General features: G+C 37.6%; 1 protein-coding gene across 2 annotated transcripts in view; it reads right to left on the reverse strand.

Annotated features, from left to right (window-relative positions):
* SCML2 (Scm polycomb group protein like 2) overlaps positions 1-16,543 on the reverse strand; it is a 43,437-nt gene extending 26,894 nt beyond the window's left edge. For both annotated transcript variants that reach the window (XM_063305143.1, XM_063305142.1), the window contains exons 1-3: positions 16,407-16,543; positions 8,429-8,526; positions 6,316-6,384 (exon numbers count right to left, since the gene is read on the reverse strand). In XM_063305143.1, the coding sequence (XP_063161213.1) occupies positions 6,316-6,384; positions 8,429-8,441 (82 nt within the window). In that variant the 5' untranslated portion in view covers positions 8,442-8,526; positions 16,407-16,543. The remainder of the gene's footprint in view (positions 1-6,315; positions 6,385-8,428; positions 8,527-16,406) is intronic.
* Positions 16,544-23,420: the final 6,877 nt, after the last annotated feature.

Below are 23,420 nucleotides of genomic sequence, written 5' to 3' on the forward strand. Positions count from 1 at the left end.
GCAGCAGCAGCAGCCTTCTGCATCCTCCCTGAGCCTTGCTGCACTCATACCATGCCTCCCCAGCCACTCGCGCATCCTCCCTGGCCACTTGTACACCCTCACGCACTCTCCCACCTGTCAGCAGCCACCCCAAATCCCGCTGCGCTTGTGCCACACCTCACTGCCACCTGCACACCCTTTCTGAGCCTTGTGGTGCTTGCACTGTGCTACCCCATCCACTCATACTCCCTCCCCAACCAGTTGTGCACCCTCACGCACCCTCTCCCACCCAGCAGCCACTTCCCCAAACCCCGCTGTTTGTGCCTCAGCCACCCATGCACCCCTTCGCTCCCTCTCCCATCCGGCAGTGGCCATTTACCTGCTTGCCAACCTGCCTACCAGCTGCCTGGGACTCTCAACTTCCTGCTGGCTTCCCCACTGACTTTGGTTGTTGGAAGTCAGCAGGAGTTTGTGAGGAGGTGCTCATTAAATGACCCACGATCCTCGTTTAATGACGGCAACAGAAACTGCAGGGATTGTTGTCACTAAGCGATGCGGTTGCACGACCACATCGCTTAGCGATGGAAATTCCAGTCCCAACTGCTGTTGTAACTCAAGGATTACCTGTATATTTACAGTACCAGTTTTAATAAATTTGCAAAAGTGTGTGTGTGTAATGCATGCATGTATAGTAGCTAAACATGTTCCCAGAATAAATTTTCTATTTAATCTGACAGAATGGTATCTTCTACAATATGCTTTATTACTTGCAATTCTATCACTATTCATATTTTTAAAGCATTATTATTTCATCAAAAATGTATACATATTTGCCAAGAATATGTGTTCTTGGTAAATATGTATACATTTTTGATGATGCTGGATGAGGTGATCTGACTGTTTGGGGTGAGGTATCATCAGTATCCTGATGATACCCAGCTTTATCTCTCTTCCCCAGGCTGTCTGAGGGATGCTGTGGATGTCCTATCTCAGTTCCCGGAGGCTGTAGGGGCCTGGATGAGGTGCAACGGGCTTCAGCTCAACCCAAAGCCGTGGCTAAGAGGGCCTTTGCACACCTTCAGGTTGTGTGCCAGTTGCGCCCATTCCTGGACCAGGAGGCTCTACTCACTGTCACTCATGCCCTCGTTACTCCCATTTGGACTACTGCAACACGCTTTACATGGGGCTGCCCTCGAAGAGTATTCAGAAGCTTCAGAGGGTAGCTGCCCGGGTTGTAAAGTGTCGGCTACTCATCACACGTAACACCACTGCTTCAGGATCTGCATTGGTTGCCAGTGTGTTTTGGGGTGCAATTCAAGGTGCTGGTTGTCACCTTTAAAGCCCTTCATGGCTTGGGACCGGGTTACCTGAGGGACCGTCTTTTCAAGGTTGTTTCTACCCATCCAACATGGTCCAGCAGGATGGGCATGCTCTGGGTCTCGTCAGCCAAGGAATGTCAGCTGGCAGGGACCAGGAGACATGTCTTTTCTGCTGTGGTTCCTGCCCTCTGAAACATCCCTCTTCCTGATATTAGCATGGTCCTGACCCTTTTCGGAAGCCCTTGAAGACCTGGCTTTGTGCCTGGGGCCCCAAGTGTGCAAAGGGCCCTGTTTCATGGTTGTGCTAACACCAATGGATTTTAAGATCTCTCAGCTGTATTTATATTTATATTTAATTTTTTTGTATTGTTTTTATTGTCTGTTTTTATTATTGTTAGCCACCCAGAGTCATTGGTCTGAGATGAGCGGCTATATAAATTGAATAAATAAATAAAGTTCAATTTTCATCTGCCTAAATGCTGCAGTGTTATTTCTTATAATAGCAATCTCTAATGGAGAATGATACCATTATAACCAAAGCATGCTACTGAGAAACAGAGATATGACCATGCTTTGCATAATTCCAAGGTTTAAACATTTAAAGAATAATTTATAAAATATTTAATGGGATTAACAACCACCAGCACCAAACTGCTTAAATGTAATTGTGGTTCTTTGTGTTCACCTCTGCATGCACACCTATGGCTACTGCATTTGTGCACAATCCTTATTTGTTTATTCTAGAGCTGTGGCATTTTTTTTCAGCAGGAAATGCTTTTGTCCAATGTTGCATGATCCTGGGGATGGTTCCTACATTTCTCCTTAATTTCTACCCAAGCCAAGGAGAAAATTTCAGATTGCTATTAAACTGGGCACCAAAATGGAAAAAGTGAGAGGGTTTTGTGAATGCAGATGCTCAAAGAGCTACAGTTACATAAAAGCAATATGATCTTCTTTGTAGTCTCTGCGCCTCAGATATATAGCAGAGTAGGAAGTTTACCTCCAGTGGGAGAAGATACTGAAGTTAATGAAGAACCCAACGAAGAACTGTTCAGCCAAATAAGGCATCCACACAAGCTTGAGCACTGAGGACGTAACGTCTAGAGAAGGTTGAAGGTTGAGATCATGTGAAGGCCCTGCTCAGATCAGGGAGTGAGTATAAAAGTATGCTTAGAGGAAGCATTCACCATTATTCTAACAGGAAATTGGTAGCAGCTGAGATTAATGAAAGGTACTGATATAATCTATACAGTTGCCAGAGCCCAACAGATCTCTAATATATGAACCTTTGAAGATTATAGCTGCTTTTAGAAAATAAAATAAAATTCTCTTTAGAAGATAAAGAGAATAAGAATCTGGTTCAAATGGACTCTGGCAGAAGGCAAGTTCAGGTTTTCTGTCGGTGTGACTCTAAGGGGCATCAGTCTGAATAGCATGCAGTTCTCCAATCCAACGGGTATCAACACCAAAATTCTTGAGTTAGAAACCGAGTATTCCTGGTAGAAAGAAGTTCAAACATAATCACTACAGAGAAGATGGCTAAAAGGATCAGAAGCTTTACTCGCATAGATATTCAACAATCCCTTGATAAATCGTTTTGTGATTGGCTAAGAAAACAGTGAATTAATTGTGCTCACCATAGCAGTTGCTAGATAGATTTGAATCAAAGTGTCATCTATGTTGCTCTGTTTCAATAGGAGAACAAAAAGATCAGTTGCACTGAACTGTTAATGGATTCACTCTGAGGTTTGTTATGAACCATAACACTGATACATAAATGACTTCCTTACTGATTTTAAATCTTCATGACATCCTTCATGAAGATCTGTGAGGAAGAACCACAATGAGAGGTGAGTAGTCCAGATGCACCTCTCTGGGCAGATTAAATTTTTCCATCTGGACAAAAGAAACTGTGTTGTGAGCTAGGGTTGCCTTTGTCATCAGTGCTTGATTAGGATACAATGATAGAACATGTAACATTCAGACACATGACTAGAGGGCATATTTATAGGAAAGGCTCAATCCATATATCAGGGAAAGTGTTTCCTAAGGACCTCTTGTCAATATCTGCTTGGAACAAGACCTATGTCATTATGCACTTGTGTGGACACAAACATACAGGATGAGCTGGAAAATAGACAGTTCAGGACAGTGTCCGTTGATGATAAATTGCCAATGTATTCTCTGAAACTATATGAATGGTACAGGTCGTCCTACTTACAATAGGGACCAGAAAATTCTTTGCACAGCAGTGCAGTCATTAAGTGAGGCATCACGTGACCACACCCAATTTTACATCTTTTTTGCAGTGGTCGTTAAGTGAACCACATGGTTGTGAAGCAAACCATGTGGTTAAGTGAATCATAGTTCCCCACTGAATTTACTTGTCAGAAGCTGGCTGGGAAGGTCACAAATGGTGATCACATGACCCCAGGATGCTGCAACCATTGTAAATACATGCCAGTTGCCAAGTGCCCAAGTTTTGATCATGTGGCCAGGGGGACACTGCAACAGTTGTAATTGTGAGGACCCATCATAAGTTACTTTTTAAGTGCTGTCATAACTTTGAACTGTTACTAAATGAATAGCTGTAAGTCAAGGACTACCTGTAGAGTCTTGAAGAATGGGTATGAGAATCCCAAAACATTTCTGTATTGACTTCCATAGAGTTGATACACAAAGAAATCTATATTGCCACATCTACTGGACCGTCAGTGCTTCATAGTGAAATGCTCAGTTTAACATCCATTATCAGTGATGGATAGCTAAAAGGAGAAAGGCAGACAACCTCAGTTAAGGTGTGTCAGCCCTACTATGTAGACTAGACCAGGCCAAGAAATCAACTCCACAGGAAAACTAAAACCACTTTTATTAAAATTGACTATAGTAACAAATTTGCAGGTCTGATTGTGCTTTATCTTCTCCCCCTTCTTCTATTCATGTGAATTAAGGAAGTGTCTATCTGAACCACTTTCACATTCCTTCTGCATGTTTTGGGCTTAAGATATATTTTTGTCCTCATCACTTTGGTAATCTCTTGCCTATCTCCATGAAGGTCATCTTCTTTACTCTCTACAAGATGGCAGGTCTTCCCCACTACTGCAATAATTGACAAATCCAGCTAAGAAGGAAAAACAAGCAGGTTGAGGCAGGATGTCGTTCTGATAAGAAGTGATCTGGTGACCACTGCTGAAGCTTGACACAATATACTATTACAATAAAGGTCCCGCAGCCTGGCATAAGGAACCATCACTATAGAAGTGCTTGAAGCTGACAGACCTATACTCCCAGAAGACATAAATGGATAACCAGTACTATCATGCATTTTGTGCGCACCATTGGAAGCACCCCTGAATTGGAAGTGGCAGACTCTGCTTAGATGCAAAGCCACTGAAATGGAAGGAGATGTTGAAATCAAAATAACAAAAGTAAGAGCAGATTAGAATGGCACCAAGTAGTGCTGCAGCAAAAAGTGTGACTGGGAAATGCTCAACAGCACCTGAAATCAAGTTTGTAAAATTTTGGCAATGTGGGCAATTTGATCCTTTCAAAGCAGGGGACTGGCTATTGGTTTGAGGGAACTTGCCTCCACAAATGGAAAATTTGCAAACCAGCATTCAAACAGCCAAACTCCACAACACAGTTAAGACCAACTAATCCTTCATAAAACATTTCCAGCCTATGCTTTCAATTCTTATTGCAAACCAGCATTCAAACAGCCAAACTCCACAACACAGTTAAGACCAACTAGGTAAAGGTAAAGGTTTCCCTTGACGTAAAGTCCAGTCGAATCCGACTCTAGGGGGCAGTGCTCATCTCCGTTTCTAAGCCTTGGAGCCGGCGTTGTCATAGACACTTCCGGGTCATGTGGCCAGCATGACGACTCGGAACGCCGTTACCTTCCCGCCAAAGCGGTACCTATTGATCTACTCACATTTGCATGTTTTCGAACTGCTAGGTGAGCAGGAGCTGGGACTAGCAACGGGAGCTCACCCCGCCGCGCGGTTTTGAACCGCCGACCTTCCGATCGACAGCTCAGTGATTTAACCCGCAGCGCCACCGCGTCCCTTAAGACCAACTAATCCTTCATAAAACATTTCCAGCCTATGCTTTCAATTCTTACTCAGTTTCAGGAATAATTGGTTTAAGTTCACTAATCCAGTGAACATATTGCAATGCAATAGGCTTTTGGTCCTACATATTACCTGATGGACCACACAGTGCTTAACAAATTCTGGCTATTTCCCTTCACAACAGCTAAAATATGCCTGTGGCAATCAGAGGGTGACATCTAATATGAAAGAAAGGTATACAATTTTTGGACAACAGGAATGTATACAAGTTTAATTTTAAACATACTTATCCCTGTGTATCACCTTATTTAGGTATATCCTAGTTTAAATATTGCATTTCTAGACCAAGTTCCCTTATAAGACAAACAACAAGGTAACACTACAGAAATTCTAAAACATAAGTAACACTGGCAATGCCTCCAGTTTACTTGAATGCAATGATTCAAAATATAATCTTAAAAACATTAGAATAAAAACATTAGAATAAAATATACTGGGGAAAAGGATTCATAAGATTAAGTCATATTCAGATCAAGACAATGCTAAAATAAAAGACCTAATGCTAAAGGTTTATCTTATAAATCATAAACATGCTAGGTTCTTGGTAAGTGGCAACCTTATATACTGTAATAATTAACCAAAACTGAAATACTTTCAAAGCTAATTAAGTCTGTTGGTTTGAAACTGTGACTAAGAATATTTTTTGCCTCCTCCTCTCCTTGTAGCTGTCTGCCTTCCTTTAAAAGGTCTCTTTGACAATGGAGACTGTTCAGCATATCTTCAAGAAAGCTGGAATGGAAGAAAATCATTAATTCAAAACTGGGAAGAAGCACCTTCCAGAGAGTTTTTTCAGGGGCAGCAGAAGATAGAAAGAGATGAGAAAGATTGTTTTTTAACAGTCTGCTCACACCAAAATCTGTTCTCTTTACATTTACAATACATACCATTATTTAACAATTGGTTGCTTGACAGATTACTGTTCCCATGTTTTTCTTTTTTTATAGACTTGAAATCTAAAATAAACATAATTTTTACACATTTTGCCATATACCTCTATCAATATCATTCTATACATTTATAGAATTCTATTAACATATAATTATAGAATTCTATAAAGCTCAATAGGATTCATTTCTAGGTAAGTAGACATAGGATTTGTGCTTAAACTGGCAACATTAAGAATATTTCGAAAGATGTGAATACATTCAGTTGATATTTATTTCTAAAGTTAAGAATACAGTAATTCTACCATAATGCATTGACTCTTAAAAACTTACATTAAAGTATAATGCAAAAATGCATGCACTTTGACAAATTTAAACAGCAGATTACTTTCAGTAAGTATTATGTCATAAATTACAACCACATGGGTTCTCTGTATTATAGATTCCAGGTTAAGTGTATTGTCCAAAGTACTAAATACTATTTTGCATAACCCCTAACCATATATCCAGTGTTAAAAAGACACCAGGCACACATGCTAAAGAATACACAGACCAAACTATCTAACATGACCTTTGGCTTTTTAATCATATCCAGGCAAGAAAGATTAGAAGATGCTAACATAGAATTCAACAAATACTTAAGAGTTACTGAACAACTCACGGTAGAAAATGCATTTAATTTAATTTAATTCAATTCACAGTGGTTTAACAGATGAAACCTGCATGGTTAGAGGAGAAATGAAGCAATGGTAGAAAGATAAACCAGTTCTATTCAAAGGAACAGGGTCTGAATGCATAATTTCTCCAGCATGGATAGGTATTGCTGACATTGGCAGGATGAAAAAGTAAGGGTGGCTATTTCTCCCCCGGAAGTTCCATCGAGCCCATTTCTTCACTTGCTACTACTGAGCATTTTTTACTTCAACCCAGGAAGATGAAAGAAAGAAAGCTTTTTTATATCCATACATACTGCAGAAGACATAAGAATTATTATGTCTTCTAGTATGATGTTTTTACACTATGGAAATAATGTAAAAAGAATGAGTAGCTAATTCAGACATCATAAGTGGCAGGACAGATTCCAGATCTTTTACAAGCCAGTGCTTCTATCATAACATAAACAACAGTATTTTTAATATATGAAAAGGCTGAGTTATGCTATTACTGTAGCTGGTATTCTGCCTGCCATCTACAGGCAACAGCGGTAACTATACAGTATTTCCAGAATCTGAGTTCATAGGACATACTGCATGAGTATCTCAATTTTATTTAAATAATGAAACAAATATTTAAACAGAATTATATGCATATGTTATAACTGGTCAGATACAGAGCTTTGTGAGTTTTTATTGATACACTTGAATATAAGACATGACATGAATAGCAAAAACAACTTAGAATGTTTATCAGATAAGTAAAAATGCCTACTTTATGGGGAAAAAATCTACCAAATTGTTAGACCAGTGCAGTACTCTGGATTCAAAGAAGAAAAGGCAACTTAGAGCATATTCATGTAGCTCCTGTTGGCATTTCCTTAAACCAAATGTATCTTTTTCACTGATCATGCAGCAGCAGCTATGCAATCCCAGGAAAAGGTACAACTTTTTTAAGGAGCTGACAATAGCTGCTAATGAAATCATTCGAAATCATCTCTTTAGCTTCAAATCCAGATCGCCTATTTATTTGGTTACAAACTAATTTAATAGAACAGCACATTTAAAGATTTTGTACATTAAATTTGCAATTTTATGAAAAACATATTAGTCTCTTTCACAAATAAAATTATATCGAGCAGATCCCATAAAATTTTTACCCAAACCACATAGTTCTAGTTTATCCAAATATCTAGAAGACAAAATCAAAATTTGAGTTCAGAAAAAAGATGTTTATATCATTAGCTATCTTGCAAACATCCACATCTCTCTTTCATGAAATTATGTTTTGATCCTGGGAAATTATATTGCTGATTGCCAAAATTTTCCTAGCTTAGGTTTAATAATATTCTTACATCTTATTAAATTCCTGAGAGTAACAGTCACACTTTAAATGCCTGAAAATTGTGATTTCGGGTGTTAATGTTCCCTCTTTTACTATCTTATTGTTTCAGCTTTACCTGTTTTCCCCATGGTAAAATGTCTGGTCCTCCCTGTCACAATAAAAATATAAATGTTGCCTGAAAAGTTCACTCTTCTTTTTCTGTAGAATTGTTTCCTGTAAAGCAGTAATACAATAGATTAGGGGGGATATATATATATATATATGTACACACACACACACGTATATAAATAACTGTATAAAATTACTAAGTTATATAAGGAAAGAAATTAAAAATAAGAAAACACCTTCACTCGTTCATCCCCCAAAAAACTCATACTCGTTTTTCATTTTCATGTTCTTTAAATTTTAGATTTAGACCATGCTGTTTACAGTAAACAGTTCTATTAAAGGTTTCCCATTGTTTTTAAGTCTATATGTACAAGTAGAATAGTGTTTATAGTAGGAAATTGTAGTAGATACAAGTTTAATGCTATAATATAACACTAAACAGAAACTGACTAATTTGCTTTAGTTCTTTTCACTTTAGCACAGATACAATGTTAAGATTATTTATTTTGATTGACATTATAAAACAGTTGCAGCAATCAAACTGTAAAGTTGTTTTATTTACTGCACAAATACACCCAAACTAAAAATTTAACTCGTCTTAAGTCAGTTAGATCCCTTTTAAGTCTGGTGTTCCACTTAAATAATGCGACCATTTATTGCCCCTGCCTTCCTGAAAAGTGCAACCTTGATCAATGCTTGAAGTTACATGTGCCTTTTATCAATATCCAGTTCAGGTCAAGAAACTGATGATTACTATGGAACAAAATTCAACAGCATTTTCCATTTGTCTATATGAAATTTGCTGAGATAGACATACAAATACAATAATCCACAACATCTTTTTGTGGTCTTTATATTTTGGACTAATAGTGCAATTCTGCATACATTACTCAAAAGTTACTGCTGCTGAACTACATATATCTTACTGTTCAGTAATCAGGGTTACAGCCTAAATTGATCCAATCAGCATTAAGACTGACATTCTCCAAAGTAGTTTAAGAAATTATCATTAAATAAAAAAAAACATGAACAAAAAGGAACTTCACAGCCTTTCCAATGAGCTATAAATGAATTTAACCTTGCAACTGGTTTACTTTTATCTTTGAACTGTATGATTACAATTTGTCCATTATCAACCAGGGACAAACATCAATCAATAAACAATTTCTTTTTTATGTACATCTCTAAATTACAGCATACCCCTGCCTTTTTAATTGATTTGTTAAAGCAGACAACTTGCTGAAACACTAAACTAATAAGAACTATTCAGTCAGACACAGCAATTTTTACAGAATTCAAAGTTTCAAATACTTTGTTAAATGGAAAATCCCAATTTCTACATTATTATTTAACTATGGTGTAAGATATATACTAATTTAAACTTTTTATATAAAAATTGCATATATATGAATACATTAACAAATCCTTGAACCAGTCTTATAAAATTGCATAAGACATTTAGGAAACTAAAATCTGATAAAATTAATCCTCATAAAATATTTGAGAATTAGCCAGAACAGTTACAAATATGAAAATTAAAATGTTAACTTGATTATTATACATACTGGCATAATAAAATAAACAGAAATATTTACTGTTCATGATGGTACTAACATTAAATTTTCACACTTATGGCTTTAAGAAAAAAAAATCTAAATTTTAAACACCATTTTGATAACCTTTAAAGCTGAAGTCACTGCAGACAGATTGTAATAAAAGTCATTACTTCTCAAAAAATGAAATTCCCTAGAATGATTATGTCTGATCAGGAATATTTTACACAGGTATAAAAAGGGTAAATATTAATGCATGTATTTTTAACTTAAACTCATGTGCAAAGATGCTAACAAGAATACAGTAAAAATGTAAAAAGAATATAGCACACATTTTTAGAAAATTCAACAAATGAAAATCCATTTAAATAAAAGGAAATAGGAGCTATTGCAAAAAGCTGTCGAACTCAGAGATTTGAAAGCTATCTTACAACTGAAAGTCATCCTCTTTATGTGCAGACAACTTTAAACCACTTGTGTTTATCTTTCTATTGTTGCTGTTCTAGCCAGCAGCAGATTACACTTGCTCCTGTAATAAAGATTCCAGTTCAGCAGTGATTATATCTCTCCAAGCCACTGAAGTGCTTGCTGGAAAAACATAAAAAGAATTCCAGCATTTCAGACAAGTGAGCATATAGACAGAGACAAGATTGTTAGCTAACAGAGAAACCACATCCAAAGGAAGACGATGACCAATAAACATTGCCAATAACTTATTCTGTAGCCTCTGAAATTCAACCCACAAATTTATCCAGAATTTTAGATCTAATGCTGAAGTTTAGGAAGTAATTTATGCCACAACTTCCTAAAATACAAGTACCAAGGGCAAAAATGTACTTGCCTCATCATATATTGAAGACACAAATTTTCCAAACATAGGATTAATTTGTCTTCAAAAAAGAAGATTGTTTTCCATCTCCAGATTCAATACAGGAAAAGCAGTCAAGTCATTGTTACTATTAAATCATAATTACATGTCAGTGCATCCACAATGTAGCATTAATTATTCATGTTGTGATTTCCTTCCCCTTCTCATTTATTCATTGTAAATCAAATGCATTTTCAAACACATCTCTTGGGATTTGTTTACAAATTGCCATAATGTCAAAATACTGGGGCCATGTATTGCCAAGGGTATTTTTACCCTTAATTGCCAGAAGAGAACAATCAAACAATATTAACCTGAAAGTATGATTTTAATCAAATGAATTCATCTCTAATAATATATATCAAACTGTATGAAATGTTTTAAGTCTAAATTCAAGTTTAGCAAAATTATCAAAAAGGATATTTGACCGCTGCTATGTTTTAAAGGGCTATGTGCCCTTAGATGCAATTAAGTAATTGAGTCAGCTTCTTAGTTTGATAAGATAGGATCAATTTTGCCTTATTCCAGACTGATAAACAATTTAAAACTCGTTTTGACTGAGGAATAAAAAGCAAATACTTCCTAAAACTGTTAGTTATAAATTTATAATATCTTAAACTAGCCTATTAACATACATCTCAGTACATGAAACTGACTTCAACAAATTAAAGGGGGTGAGGGAGTCAGGCAGTCAAGAAATGTAATGATAGAAAAATAGGCCTGAAGCGTAGGTTTCACTTTTGAAATGTGCAGGATGACTAGTTTAATGTATCAAATGTTACCTTTCACACTGGTAAGTGGAAGTGATTATTTATACAGTGTGACTATAAATCCATCTAGAGCACTTTAAGGAAAAACATTCGTTTTAAGTCTATGTTTTAAGCAAAATGACTTTGATACTTAGAAAAATTAAAGTGAGCTAAATGAAATTACTGTTGTTTTATTTATTAGTATGTATAATTAAATATAAGAAGTTGAAAATATTATGAGCATCCATAATCATTTTTCATTAACATTATTTGGTTTTCCAAATTACAAAGATTTTAAACAACATGATTAGAAGGACCATTCTTCATACCAAGAAAAGAATTGACATTTATTCAGACCTATATAACCTCGCTGAACTAAACACTTGCGAATGGTATATTGTAATGCACAGAATCTGAACAAATCGTACCTATTCAAATTGCTTCTTTGCCATTATACTCACTGATTTGTAGTGATGGAATCACTTTCTTACCTATGCCTTCCCATAAAGTTACTTTAGTGGAGGAAAAAAAAGATTTTTGTAAATACATTTACGTTGACTAGGATCTTAAATTCTTAGACTTTAAGAGTCTCCTTGGAGTTTGGTGGCCTTAACAAATCAAATAAAATAAAAAAATCAAAATTATTTGTTTATTACAATTCCCTTTCAGTAAACAAAAATAGCTTTACTAATAAAACACCCTAGGAAAAAAGCCCTCAATTGCAGGGATCAAGCACAATTGTCACCTTTTCCCCACATGCTCCACAGTATTTTGCATTGCTCTGTGCGCTATTTAAACTAGAAGTGAGACAGGAGTTTTTACATTGCTCTAAGACTAGAATTATTGTTCTGAAGGCCAAGCCCAAATTACACTTACATTTGTTGCATTTAGAAAGTTCTAGATATTTCATTTAACCATTTTCATTATAGTACAACTTCATGTCATCAGAAATAGATAAACTTTTAAACAACTATTTTCCAAGAGAGTCATAAAGAGCACCATCAGTCCAATCCAATCATATAAATTTAGTCAGAATTAAAATTGCACTCCTTTTAAACTCTTGCTTCCTCTTATATGCATTTTGCTGTGTTATATATAAGCAAAGAAATATTTATAAACTGTATAAAACCTTTTTATCAAAGAAAAATCCAACTATTGAACTAAACATTCCTAGAAATGTTTAAAATAAAACAATTTTTAGAGACAAGCTGCAACAGAAAACTAAGAAATAAATGTATCAATAATTGCAGGCCAAACTATAATTTGTATATCATTCTAAATCTACTTGTTTCATTCTGTAATACAAGTCATCTGTCTTTGTTTATCCCTAAAAGCTTTTCACAAACCTAAAATAAAGTCAGATTTACTCTGTTACAAGTAGATACTGCAGAACTGATGTACCTAAGCAAATAAGTAACCTGAATATACCGCTAATAACTCATATGAGAATGGAATAAATTTAGCACTGACTCACCTTTAAATATTTAAAATGCTTGTACTCCAATTGCAGACATTTCAGCTATAACAGTCAGTACCCCAATGACATAAATGGCAATTTAATGTGCTTTGTTCTATCATATTTTGATCAATATGTTAAATACTGAGATTTTTTTAATATACTTTCTCATAATGTTGTCTATCTGAATGCAAATTCTCTTTTGTACTACCTGCAAATGCAAAAGCAAGTAATGGGAGAAAATAACTAACTTGATGTAACTTACTTCTCCTGGAATCAGCCATGAGTATTCAAACATATATAAGAAAACTGTATGGAGTTCCTAGGCAAGTCATATTTGCAGGTCCACTAAAACCATGTATTTTTTCCATCTTGTATGATTTCTATGATTAGTTTATTTTCAAAACTAAACTATAGATCAAACAGTTCATTACATTGGACTGGTAAGTTTTCTTCTACACACATTACTACTGGAATATTACAGCAGCAAACTGCATGGACAAGAATAAAGGAAAATAAGCTTCCTGTAACAGAGATTGCTGCAGTAGCCCAATTTTTTTTTCTTCCTAGCATTTTTCCTGTGGGTGCAGGGTCCACTTTTTCAGATCAACCAAATGTTGATCCGTTGGTTGTGACAGGAATTGATCAACCGGCTTGTCGCCCAAGCCTGACGTCATGGGCTGAGAGAGAGTGACTGGGCCAAAGTCACTCAGCAGGCTCTCATGCCTAAGGCAGGACTAGAACTCACAGTCCCAGTTTCTAGCTTGGAGCCTTAACCACTAGACCAAACACAATTAATTGCTAGTATATAATTATATAATATATATATAACAATGTATAATATACAATTAATTGCTACTATATAATTCAACCATTATGGGGCTGGAGGGAAGAGGGAAATATCAATAGTGAATTAGCCTTTAAGTTCCACAGCCATGATATATTCCTTCTTTAAAAAAATCTCTATAAAAATCCATTTTTATATCTTTATCCCAAACACACTGCTTTCATCTTAGTACTATTTTTTCTGTATACTTGGGTACATACCTCAAAAGTTATCCAAACTTTATGCAAATTAAATAAAAGATGTTTAAGAACCCAAACTTGGGGAGATTATGTTCTTATGTATAGGACTAAGCTTTACAGTAATTGCATCAGTACTTTATTTTACACTTTGATTACAAATGCTTTTACATTTTCCCTAAACTGTATTCTGCAGTTCAAGAGAAATCATAAGGATTAACTGATCTATCTCAATCATTGTGTACCTACTGGCAAAATAACTTTTCATCTAAAATTATAACTGGGCTGTAACATACTGTATTAACCCAATGGATCAGCCTTAGTATTTTTACACCATAATATGTTACTGAACCTTTACATTCTACAAAAATCCTTCTTTTTTCAACAAATACTATTATTAGATTTTTATTTAAAGTGATTATCAGTGCAAACCTACATAAGACTACTAAAAAATGTGCCAAAGATTTTGCAACTAAGTAGAACATTTCAGTCTAGACTAGCTACTGTAGTATGCACACACAAAAAGCAATTCTATGCATTATTACCTACAAACATTTCTCACTGTGCTCAATGGGGCTTGCTCCTTGGTAAGTATATTTAGCATTAAAACCATACGGCCCAATGCTTTGCATGCTTACTCAAAGTAAGCTACCCTGAACTCCACTGAGCCTCCTTCCAGGATACTAGACTGCATCCTTGGTTCAAAATTCACAAAGAAAATAGGCACAGGATGAGGCAGCAGCCATAAACCCATGTTCTTGGAAAAGTGTGTTTGTTACGGTCAACGCAGGCATAACCCCAAAGCAATACATCTCCTGAAGCTGCTTGTTCCTGCACTGAAGAGTATTTCTAGGCACAATTTTGCACTAGAGAAGCAACGCGTTGCGCTGTTAATCTACCCTCCACCCGTCCTCAGGGCGGTTTAGGCCAACCCTCAATGACTTCGGAGAAAGATTGGCCTTAATTTACAAGGCGAGAAGACGCCAGCAGAGCACCCAACTCATTGGTGACCAAAAGCCAAGAAAGCGCATCTATTCCTTGGGTGTCTATCTGCCCGGCTGAAGCCGCCAACCAAGATAGATAGCTGCTTCAGCAACAGCCGGTCCACGAACAAGTGAATTTTAGGCGCCACTCCCCAAGCTTCATGCCAAAGAAGAGGAAAGGGAGGGGAGTCCTCAGTCAGAGGAAAGCTGCAACTCGGGGAGGTGTGTCCTCGTCTACGCTCCTGTCAAACCTATTCCAAGCGACCCAGAAAATAAGAGCCAACTCAAAATGGGCGCGCGGGGGTCGAAATAGCCCAGAGTTGCCGGGAACAGCTTTAGTCCCATGAGTTTCGCCCGAAAAACTTGGAAAAACGATCCGCCCTTGCCCCCGCCCCTCCTCAGTGCCCACGATTATTCCCGCCCTACTTAAGAGAAATGCGTGTAAGCAGCAGCCCCAACAAAAAAGCCAACGTTGTTTCCTGATTTATCCGTACCTTGGTACCTAGGGCTAAACGCGACAGCTGTGCTGGCTCAGCTCTGGCCAGGAGGTGTCAACCGCTCCTCTCTCCTCCCCTTTCAAATAAAACCGCGCAGCATTCAAAGAGCAGAACTGCCCATCTCTTCTCCAGAACCAGCTCTCTGGCTGGGCTCCGCCTAGCAGGGCTTCCAGAGAGAGAGAACAAGCGAAAGCGGGAGGGAGCGAGACCTGCCATGCCCGCTGGCTAAATGCAGGGGTGAGCTCCCCTTGCAAGATCTCCCACCTCCTCCTGCCCCTCCCCAAAGAGGAATGCAATTTTTCCTCTCTCCTCCCTTAGCCTTTTGATCATCAGAAAGGGGGACCTGAATGTTTGGCAGAGGAAGGGACGACGGGGCGGGGGAGGAGGAAGAGTCACGGTTTGGTGGGTTACAAATTCTCTCCGACCCGTTAAAGTAAACAACAAGGTCAGGGGGAGACAGCGCGCGCTCCAAACTGCCCCGGGACCAAAAGGGAGGCTGCAAGAGGCCGAGCAGAAAGAGGTAGCTCGGGAAAACCTGAAGGAGAAGAGACAGTCGCTTCACGCCTCAGCCAAACCCGCCTAGAAGACTGGGGGGAGGTTGCGGGAGAGTATCCGGAGCAAGTGACCCTGTCCCTGCAGGCGCCAAGTACTCTACGGTGGTCAGCGGACGGCTGCTGATCTGACATCGTGGTTTCACCTTCTACGGCCCGCGCTTTAGAGTGCGGGACCCGGGAGATCCGGCAGCGAAGAGAGGGGAAGGCGGCGGCGAAGGGGGGAGGTGGCTCCAGCTCTGCCTCCTTTTCTACCTCGGAAGCCAAACTGCACGGAGCTCCTCCCGGGAACCGGCGCCACTCACCGAACACAAGGAAACCCCAGTCTTTCAGCACGCCGGCGGCGCGGCTCGCCCGTCTGTCAGCTGCGCGATGCCGCCGCCGCCAGGATTCACGCCGCCGCCGCCATGTTTCTGGGGCGTCGCGCATGCCCGGCAGCGGCCCTGGGGGCTTCTCTCCGCCTTCGCGTCTTGTCTTCACGGCCCCTTGACGAGGGGGCGGAGGGGACTGGTGGCAATTCAGCCGCTGCTGCTACAGTTACCGCTATGCTAGTGGCCCGCGGGAGCGAGTTGGGTGCTGTCCCCGCGCACGCGACGCCACTCGTCGGTGCACTTGCTGTTTGCACTGCTGCAATGTGCCTGAAGTGGGCTGCCACCGATATTCCACTGTAGTCGTTATCCCGAAATGATATAAATATAGGCTTTCTCTCAATAGAAGTGATCTCGAATTGACAAATAATATTGGTGTTTGTGTAATAATGCGTTTTGGGAGCTAGAGAAATGAACAGTGCAAAAATGAAACAATGTGCGAATTGCATTTCTAGCCCGTCTGAAACAGATAAGCTGTTAAGTATGGATGTGAAAATTGATTGTCAAAGACCCAGAAACAAGCAAAGCAGGTGTCAGAACAAACAGTGGAAATTGCTGAGAAGAGAAGCCAAGGCCAAGAAAGACAAAGATCTCAGGAAGAGATTTAACAAAGAATATAAGCGAGCTATTGGAACAAATATTACAACGACATCTGTAATGAGATAGAAAACGAAAAAGACACAGCAAAACAAGAAGTCTCCCAAAAGATGTCTGAAATAAAAAGGAGATTCCAACCTCAAACTGATATGCTGAACAACACTAAAGGACAGAAAGTAACAAACAAATATGGAAGGAGTATACTGAAATTTTGTCAACACCCAGGACAACTTTTTTCCTATTTACAAGAACCTCTCGTACTAGAAGACCAAGTTAGATCAGCACTCGAGTCATTGCCAGATTGAAAGGCCACAGAATTGACGGCATATCTACAGAAATACGGCACTCAGAGAAGAATCAGTAAAGGTTCTAAACAAACTAGAGTAGCAAATCTGGAGAATGATACAATGGCCAACAGATTGGAAGAGGTTGGTCTACATGTCAGTAACAAAGAAAATAAAGTTAACAAAGTGTGTACACTATTGCATAAGATGTTTAATTTCACATGCTAACAAAATCACACTTAGGTTAGAGACTTAAATGGAAAGGGAGATGCCAGATCTTCAAGCTGGCTTTCTAAAAGGCTGAGGAACGAGAAACTTTTTTGCTGAAGCATATGAAGAAAACCAAAGGATACTAAAAAGAAGTCAATATGTGCTTCATGAATTATAGAAAAGTCTTCAGTTGTATTGACCATGTCAAGCTCTGGAAAGTCCTTAGGAAAATGGGATTCCTAGAACATCTCATTTGCCTTGTGCAAAACCTCTACACAAAACAGGAAGCCACAGTTTAGCTGGAATCTGGCGAAACAGACTGGCTTCAGGTTGGCAAGAGAGTGAGACAAGGCATGCAGCTTTCATGCTGAATATATATTGAAGGAGGCTGTATTGGAACAAGCTGAGTGGTTTTAAAACTGTAAAAGGAAACTTCAATAACCCGCACTGTGCTGATGACTGCTACTCTAATAGCTGAAAATACACATCCACCTTAAAGCATTTAAACCTTTCTTGTCTTGTCTTCCTTTAATATCTTAGTTTCCTGCTGAACCATGTTTCTAGATTAGCTTTTTTCCAACTTGATGTCCTCTGAATGTATTGAGCTACAACTTGGAACCCCAGTCAGTGTGGCTTTACTCTTTGGGAATTCTCAGAGCTGTTGCACAGCACATGAAGAGCACATCAGGTTGGGAAGGCAAGGAAGGTTTCTAATGAAACAAATCAGAAAGTAGTCATGATAGAAGTTGTGAATATTGGCTATTACTATCCACATTCTAACAAACCTTCATAGAAAAATGAGCCACATATAATGTGTCATTTTGCCTTATCACCTATGATAAATGCTATTAGTCTTGTAATTTGGCAGTATACAACACTGTATACTTACAAATTAGATGATGTTAGATATTATTGACATGCATTTCATTGACACTGGAAAAGGCTTCTATCAGACAAGTTGTTGCAAAAGGATGGGGGTGGGTAATAAGCAAGAAATTCCAATTTATTTATTATTTTTGGTTTCCTATCTTCCTCATAGAGGAAATTATTAATCTGGGGGGGGGGTGTACAAGCCAAACATTTTCAAATATAGAAAGTAATAGCAGTATGAATGTTGCTATGCTCTTACTGTATTAAAAAAAACAGGGTAATCAAAAAACTTTGATTTAGGAAATGTTAAATGTATCTGTTTAAAATGATAGGAAAATATTATCCCAGTTTATTGATTGAACATTGACCACACATGCTAATAGCAAATAAAACCCAAGAATCTTGTCTCTGTTTAAGTTTTTTTTATGCCATGAATCCACAAAGTGAAGATACAAAATTCTCTTTAAAACTGAAAATGTAAAACACGCTTGAAAACTGAAAATGTGAAACACTCTTTAAAACTGAAAATGTGAAACACTCTTTAAAACTGAAAATGTAAAACACTGATGCAGGAGTGGTTGAGTTTAAAAAAAAATCACACAAGCTCTTTGGCAAATTATTTATTGGTTGTTTGTTTTATTTAAAAATTTTCATAAAGTAAAAGAAAAAAGGAAACAAGTGCAAGAAATGAAACTAAAGAAGAAGAAAACTAAAGAAATATAATGACTTCTGACCTTCTTTTCACAGATAGTTACTATTTTATAGTCCCTCCTCCTTCTTAGATATTATATAAATCTCTTCAGTCCCTCATTTAATCTATATCTTTCTTAATCTTCAGACCCATAAATCATCATGTCATCATGTCATTTCTTTCAGCAAATAGTCCATGTAAGGTTTCCAGTCTTTCTGAAAAGTTTTTGTTGTTTGTTCCCTGGCCAGACAGGTCAGTTTTGCCTTTCTGCAAATTCTGATATTCTCACAATCCATTCTTCCACTGGGCGATTTCTTTATATATATATGTGATTTTTATTAAGAATTTTTATTATACTAGTAAAATCTAATACAAACTAAACTTAAAAGAGAATGGAAATGAGTAAAAAGTGCAAGAAAAAAACAAGAAAAAAAAGTAGGAATATAATAAGGAAAGAGAATATAAATAAGTGACTTCCAACCTTCATCACAAGTATAAACAAATTGAGTGACTCTTCACCCCCTCTGAGGTTACAAACATTTATCTCTTCATCCCATATCCCATCTCTTATCTATAAACAAATCCATAAAACATCATGTGTTCAGTCCTTGTGTCAGAAGAAAATCTATAAAGGGTAGCCAGAAGTAACAACGTACCTTGTTTTAACCTTAATCAAATAAACCAACTTTATATTCTTTCATTTTGCTTCTAACAGTCTTAATCTTTAGTTCATTCTAATATTGCAGGATTTGATTTCTCTTCATTTCTTCTTTGTCCCATCACAGAGTTCTTCAAGACTTTAACGAGCCTCTTTCGTAAATCTAGTAGGAAAAAATATTCCAGGTCACTTTCTTGATTTGTCATTTGTTATGTCCCTTTTAAATTTTAAAACCTCAGCTAGTTTCTATAATAGATCTAATGAAACATCATTTTCTAAATCATTCTTTTGGCCTGTCAGTTGTAAATCTACTTTCAATACCTTCTCTATCTTACCAGATAAAATTTGTTCTACAACAAGACATTTCTTGAATAACATCTCTTAAACATAGTCTATCCATAGAAGCAGACATCATTACTGACATTATTGATATTGTGGCTACTGTTTTCTGATTCCATTCTTAAAAGGTCTTCAGTATTTTCATTGTTAGAATGCTTTTCAACATTTTGCAGGTTTGTAAATCTGTACCTAAAAACTTTAGTCACCTCTAGTGTCCAATTTTTGAAATAATGAAATTGCTTATCTCTGTTTTTTCTTGCAAAAACCAAAACAGACCTATTTCCCATGAGAAGCTGTTTGCTCTTTATAATTAATTCCAAAATCTTATTGTAAAAGTTCCAATATTCCAATTTTATCTGGACCCTTAGTTCATTTATAACTTTCTAAGATCAACTCTTATTTAGCTTTTTGCTGTTTATTTCAGATTCTTTAAATTCTTAAGTTTATGATTAAATTTTTCTTTCATTCAGGATTGAAGGCAGACTCACCTGGCATTTTCAGACTTGTCAGTCTGAAGGTCTCTAATAGCTTAGAAGTAGTTAATGAGCAATTTCTGAAAGTGATTAGAAAGTGAGGCTTATGAATTTAGTGTCCTGTTTTAAAGAAGAAGTCTCCGCCACAAGATGGCTAATCCTGTTTTCTCCTGGTGCTCAAACCTGCGGAGAACTACTGTCCTGAGGTCTCATGAGCTGTCCAGAAGACATGTAGGTGATCTCCTGTCCTCTCCTTACCTAGAGAGGTTGCAAGGGACTGGTCTACTCACCAGTTCCTTGGTCTTTGCCACGGTCACTAGCTCCGCTTTCTCAGAGCCGTCTTCAGTTCACTATACCTCCCCCAGAAGTCCCCTCCACTGTGAGGATTTTGTTGTTCTTCCATTGTTGTGCATACAATATAAATATTGCTGCAATTACCATATGCAAAATCAGTCTACCATGAATTTTGTTCTAATTCATTGTCCATAAGTCCCAATAAAAAGAGTTCTGGTTTCTTCACAACTTTAAAATCCTTTGCATCATTGTATGACTTTGTATCCAAATTCCTTAGTTTTCTCACAAGTCCACCATGCATGATAAAATGTCCCCCCACGCCTTTCACATTTTCAACACTTGTTTGAAACACCTTTATACATTTTTGATAATTTCTCTGAAATTATCATAAATCATTTTACAAAAGTTTTCTCTTAGATTATGACACAATGTAAATTTAACACCAGTTAACCACATATGTTGTATTTCCAGTATTCCCACAATATATCATTAAAGCTACTCAGTTGTCCATCCACACACACACACACCCAAGAAAAAGAAAAATATTTAGTCTGGTAAGAATTATTTTTGCTGACTTCTAGCAATTACCACATTGTTTTCAAGATGCTTAGAGAAGGAGCTCTTTATTACCTGCTTGTCCTGACCAACTCAACTAGATACAGAAGAGGTGCAATAAAGTTCTTTATTTGCAAATTTTTAAACACAATTAAAAGGCAATAAACTGGTTTCCAAGTCAGTAAGGTGGCCAGTAAGGCGAAACAGGACTGGACTGGGAAGCTGGAATTCACACAGCAGCAGGGCAAGGCAAACCAGGTAGAACTGGAAGGCTGGAATCAGAGAGCGGCAAGGCAAAGTGAAGCAAAGCAGGACTAGAAGGCTGGAGTCACAGAGTAGCAAGGCAAGACTCTGAGGCAAGGTTGAGCTTGGTAGCAAGGCATGGCTCTGAGGCAAGGCTGGCTCTGAAGCAAGGCAAGACTCTGAGGCAAGTTGGAGCTCGGTAGCAAGGCAAGGCTCCGAGACAAGCGGTGGTGTGGCAGCAGGGCAGGCAGCGATCGGCTGATCCTCCTCCTCCTTAGACTCAGCCTCCATCCTGACACTGCTCTAGAATCTACACAGGTATTCATGTCAATCTGATTTGGTCTATAATTTGATGGATTTCCATGTTACTCTTCTTGAAAGTAGAACATTTGCCCTGGATTTTGCCACTCATCCTGGATTTCTCAAAAAGAATAAGGCTTTAACCTTTTTTGAGATAATCTCAGGCTTCAGTCATGCAACAAGGTTATTATATGCACAAAGATGTAAAAATACAGAAGTACCCACAATGGAGGAGTCAACTACAAAGCTGGCACAATTTGCAGAAATGGCAAAATTGACCTATTTAATGAGGGACAAAATAAGTACTTTTATAAAAGACTGGAAACCTTTTATGGACTTTTTGCTGAAAATGGACAAAAACAAACTGGTGATTTCTAGATTTGATGATCAAAAAGGGTTGAATATGGGAACTGTATAATGTGAAGGGGGAAAATAATAAAAGTTTGTTTGATGTAAAGGAGATCGGAAGCCACGTCTTTAACTTCCTTTTCTCTTTTTTCTCTTTTTCTTTCTTTAGCTGTACTGTTTCTAGCACTTATACTTTCTCTGTATATACTATTTCTTGTTTACCTTTTAATTACGTAAAAACTTTCAATTAAAAAAAAAAGCTTCAATACTATCTTTTCATCCTGGAACATACAATTTTTGTTTGAGAAGTTGAGCCAAAATAGATGAATAGCTCTGACTTTTCGTTGTTACCTATTAGAATTTTGTCATATTAATTGAGCAGGTAGTATCCTGATTTTTTAATTTCATTTTTTACATATTTAAAGAACCATTTTTATTTATTATTCTTCTAGTCTTTGCTAACCTCAGCTCGTTCTGAGTTTTTGTTTACTTGACACAGCTCTATAGTTCCAGGTTTTCTGTACCTGTACCTGCCTTTGTGACCTGTTCCTCATTCCATTTCTTGTTCCTTTTTTCTTTTCAGCTATTCCCTAAGCCTTTTCTGTAAGCACATTATGTTTTTTGTTTTGGGTTGTTGTTTTTTGGCTATCTTCCATTTTTTCTCTCTTCACTGGCATTGTTTCCAATTGTGCTTTTAATATTTCCTGCTGTTGGATCCTATTACCATTGCTCTGAGTTTATGAAAACATGCTTCTGGATCTAAAGCACTATGTCACATCTGAACATTTTGCAGCCATCAGAAACATTCAATGTGGCCTATATAGATAACACCACATTTTGCAGCTGCCCCCACCAGTACTATTTAAGGTACTATCAACTCCTCCCCTGTAAACTAATGCTCTTTCAAGCATATCCATTCAGCTGTGGGAAACGTAAATTTCTTTGGGAATTCAGACAGAATTTGTAGATAGAAATTATTGTCTCTGAGGGTCATGTTCTCCCAAAAATGGGGGTGGGGAGATGCTGTCCAGATAATTAAGTGGAAGGCCCAGTTGATACAGACTTGGTTAGTGGCAAAGATAGTTGGTG

Source organism: Candoia aspera, chromosome 5, assembly GCF_035149785.1.
Source record: "Candoia aspera isolate rCanAsp1 chromosome 5, rCanAsp1.hap2, whole genome shotgun sequence".
Lineage (NCBI taxonomy): Eukaryota > Metazoa > Chordata > Lepidosauria > Squamata > Boidae > Candoia > Candoia aspera.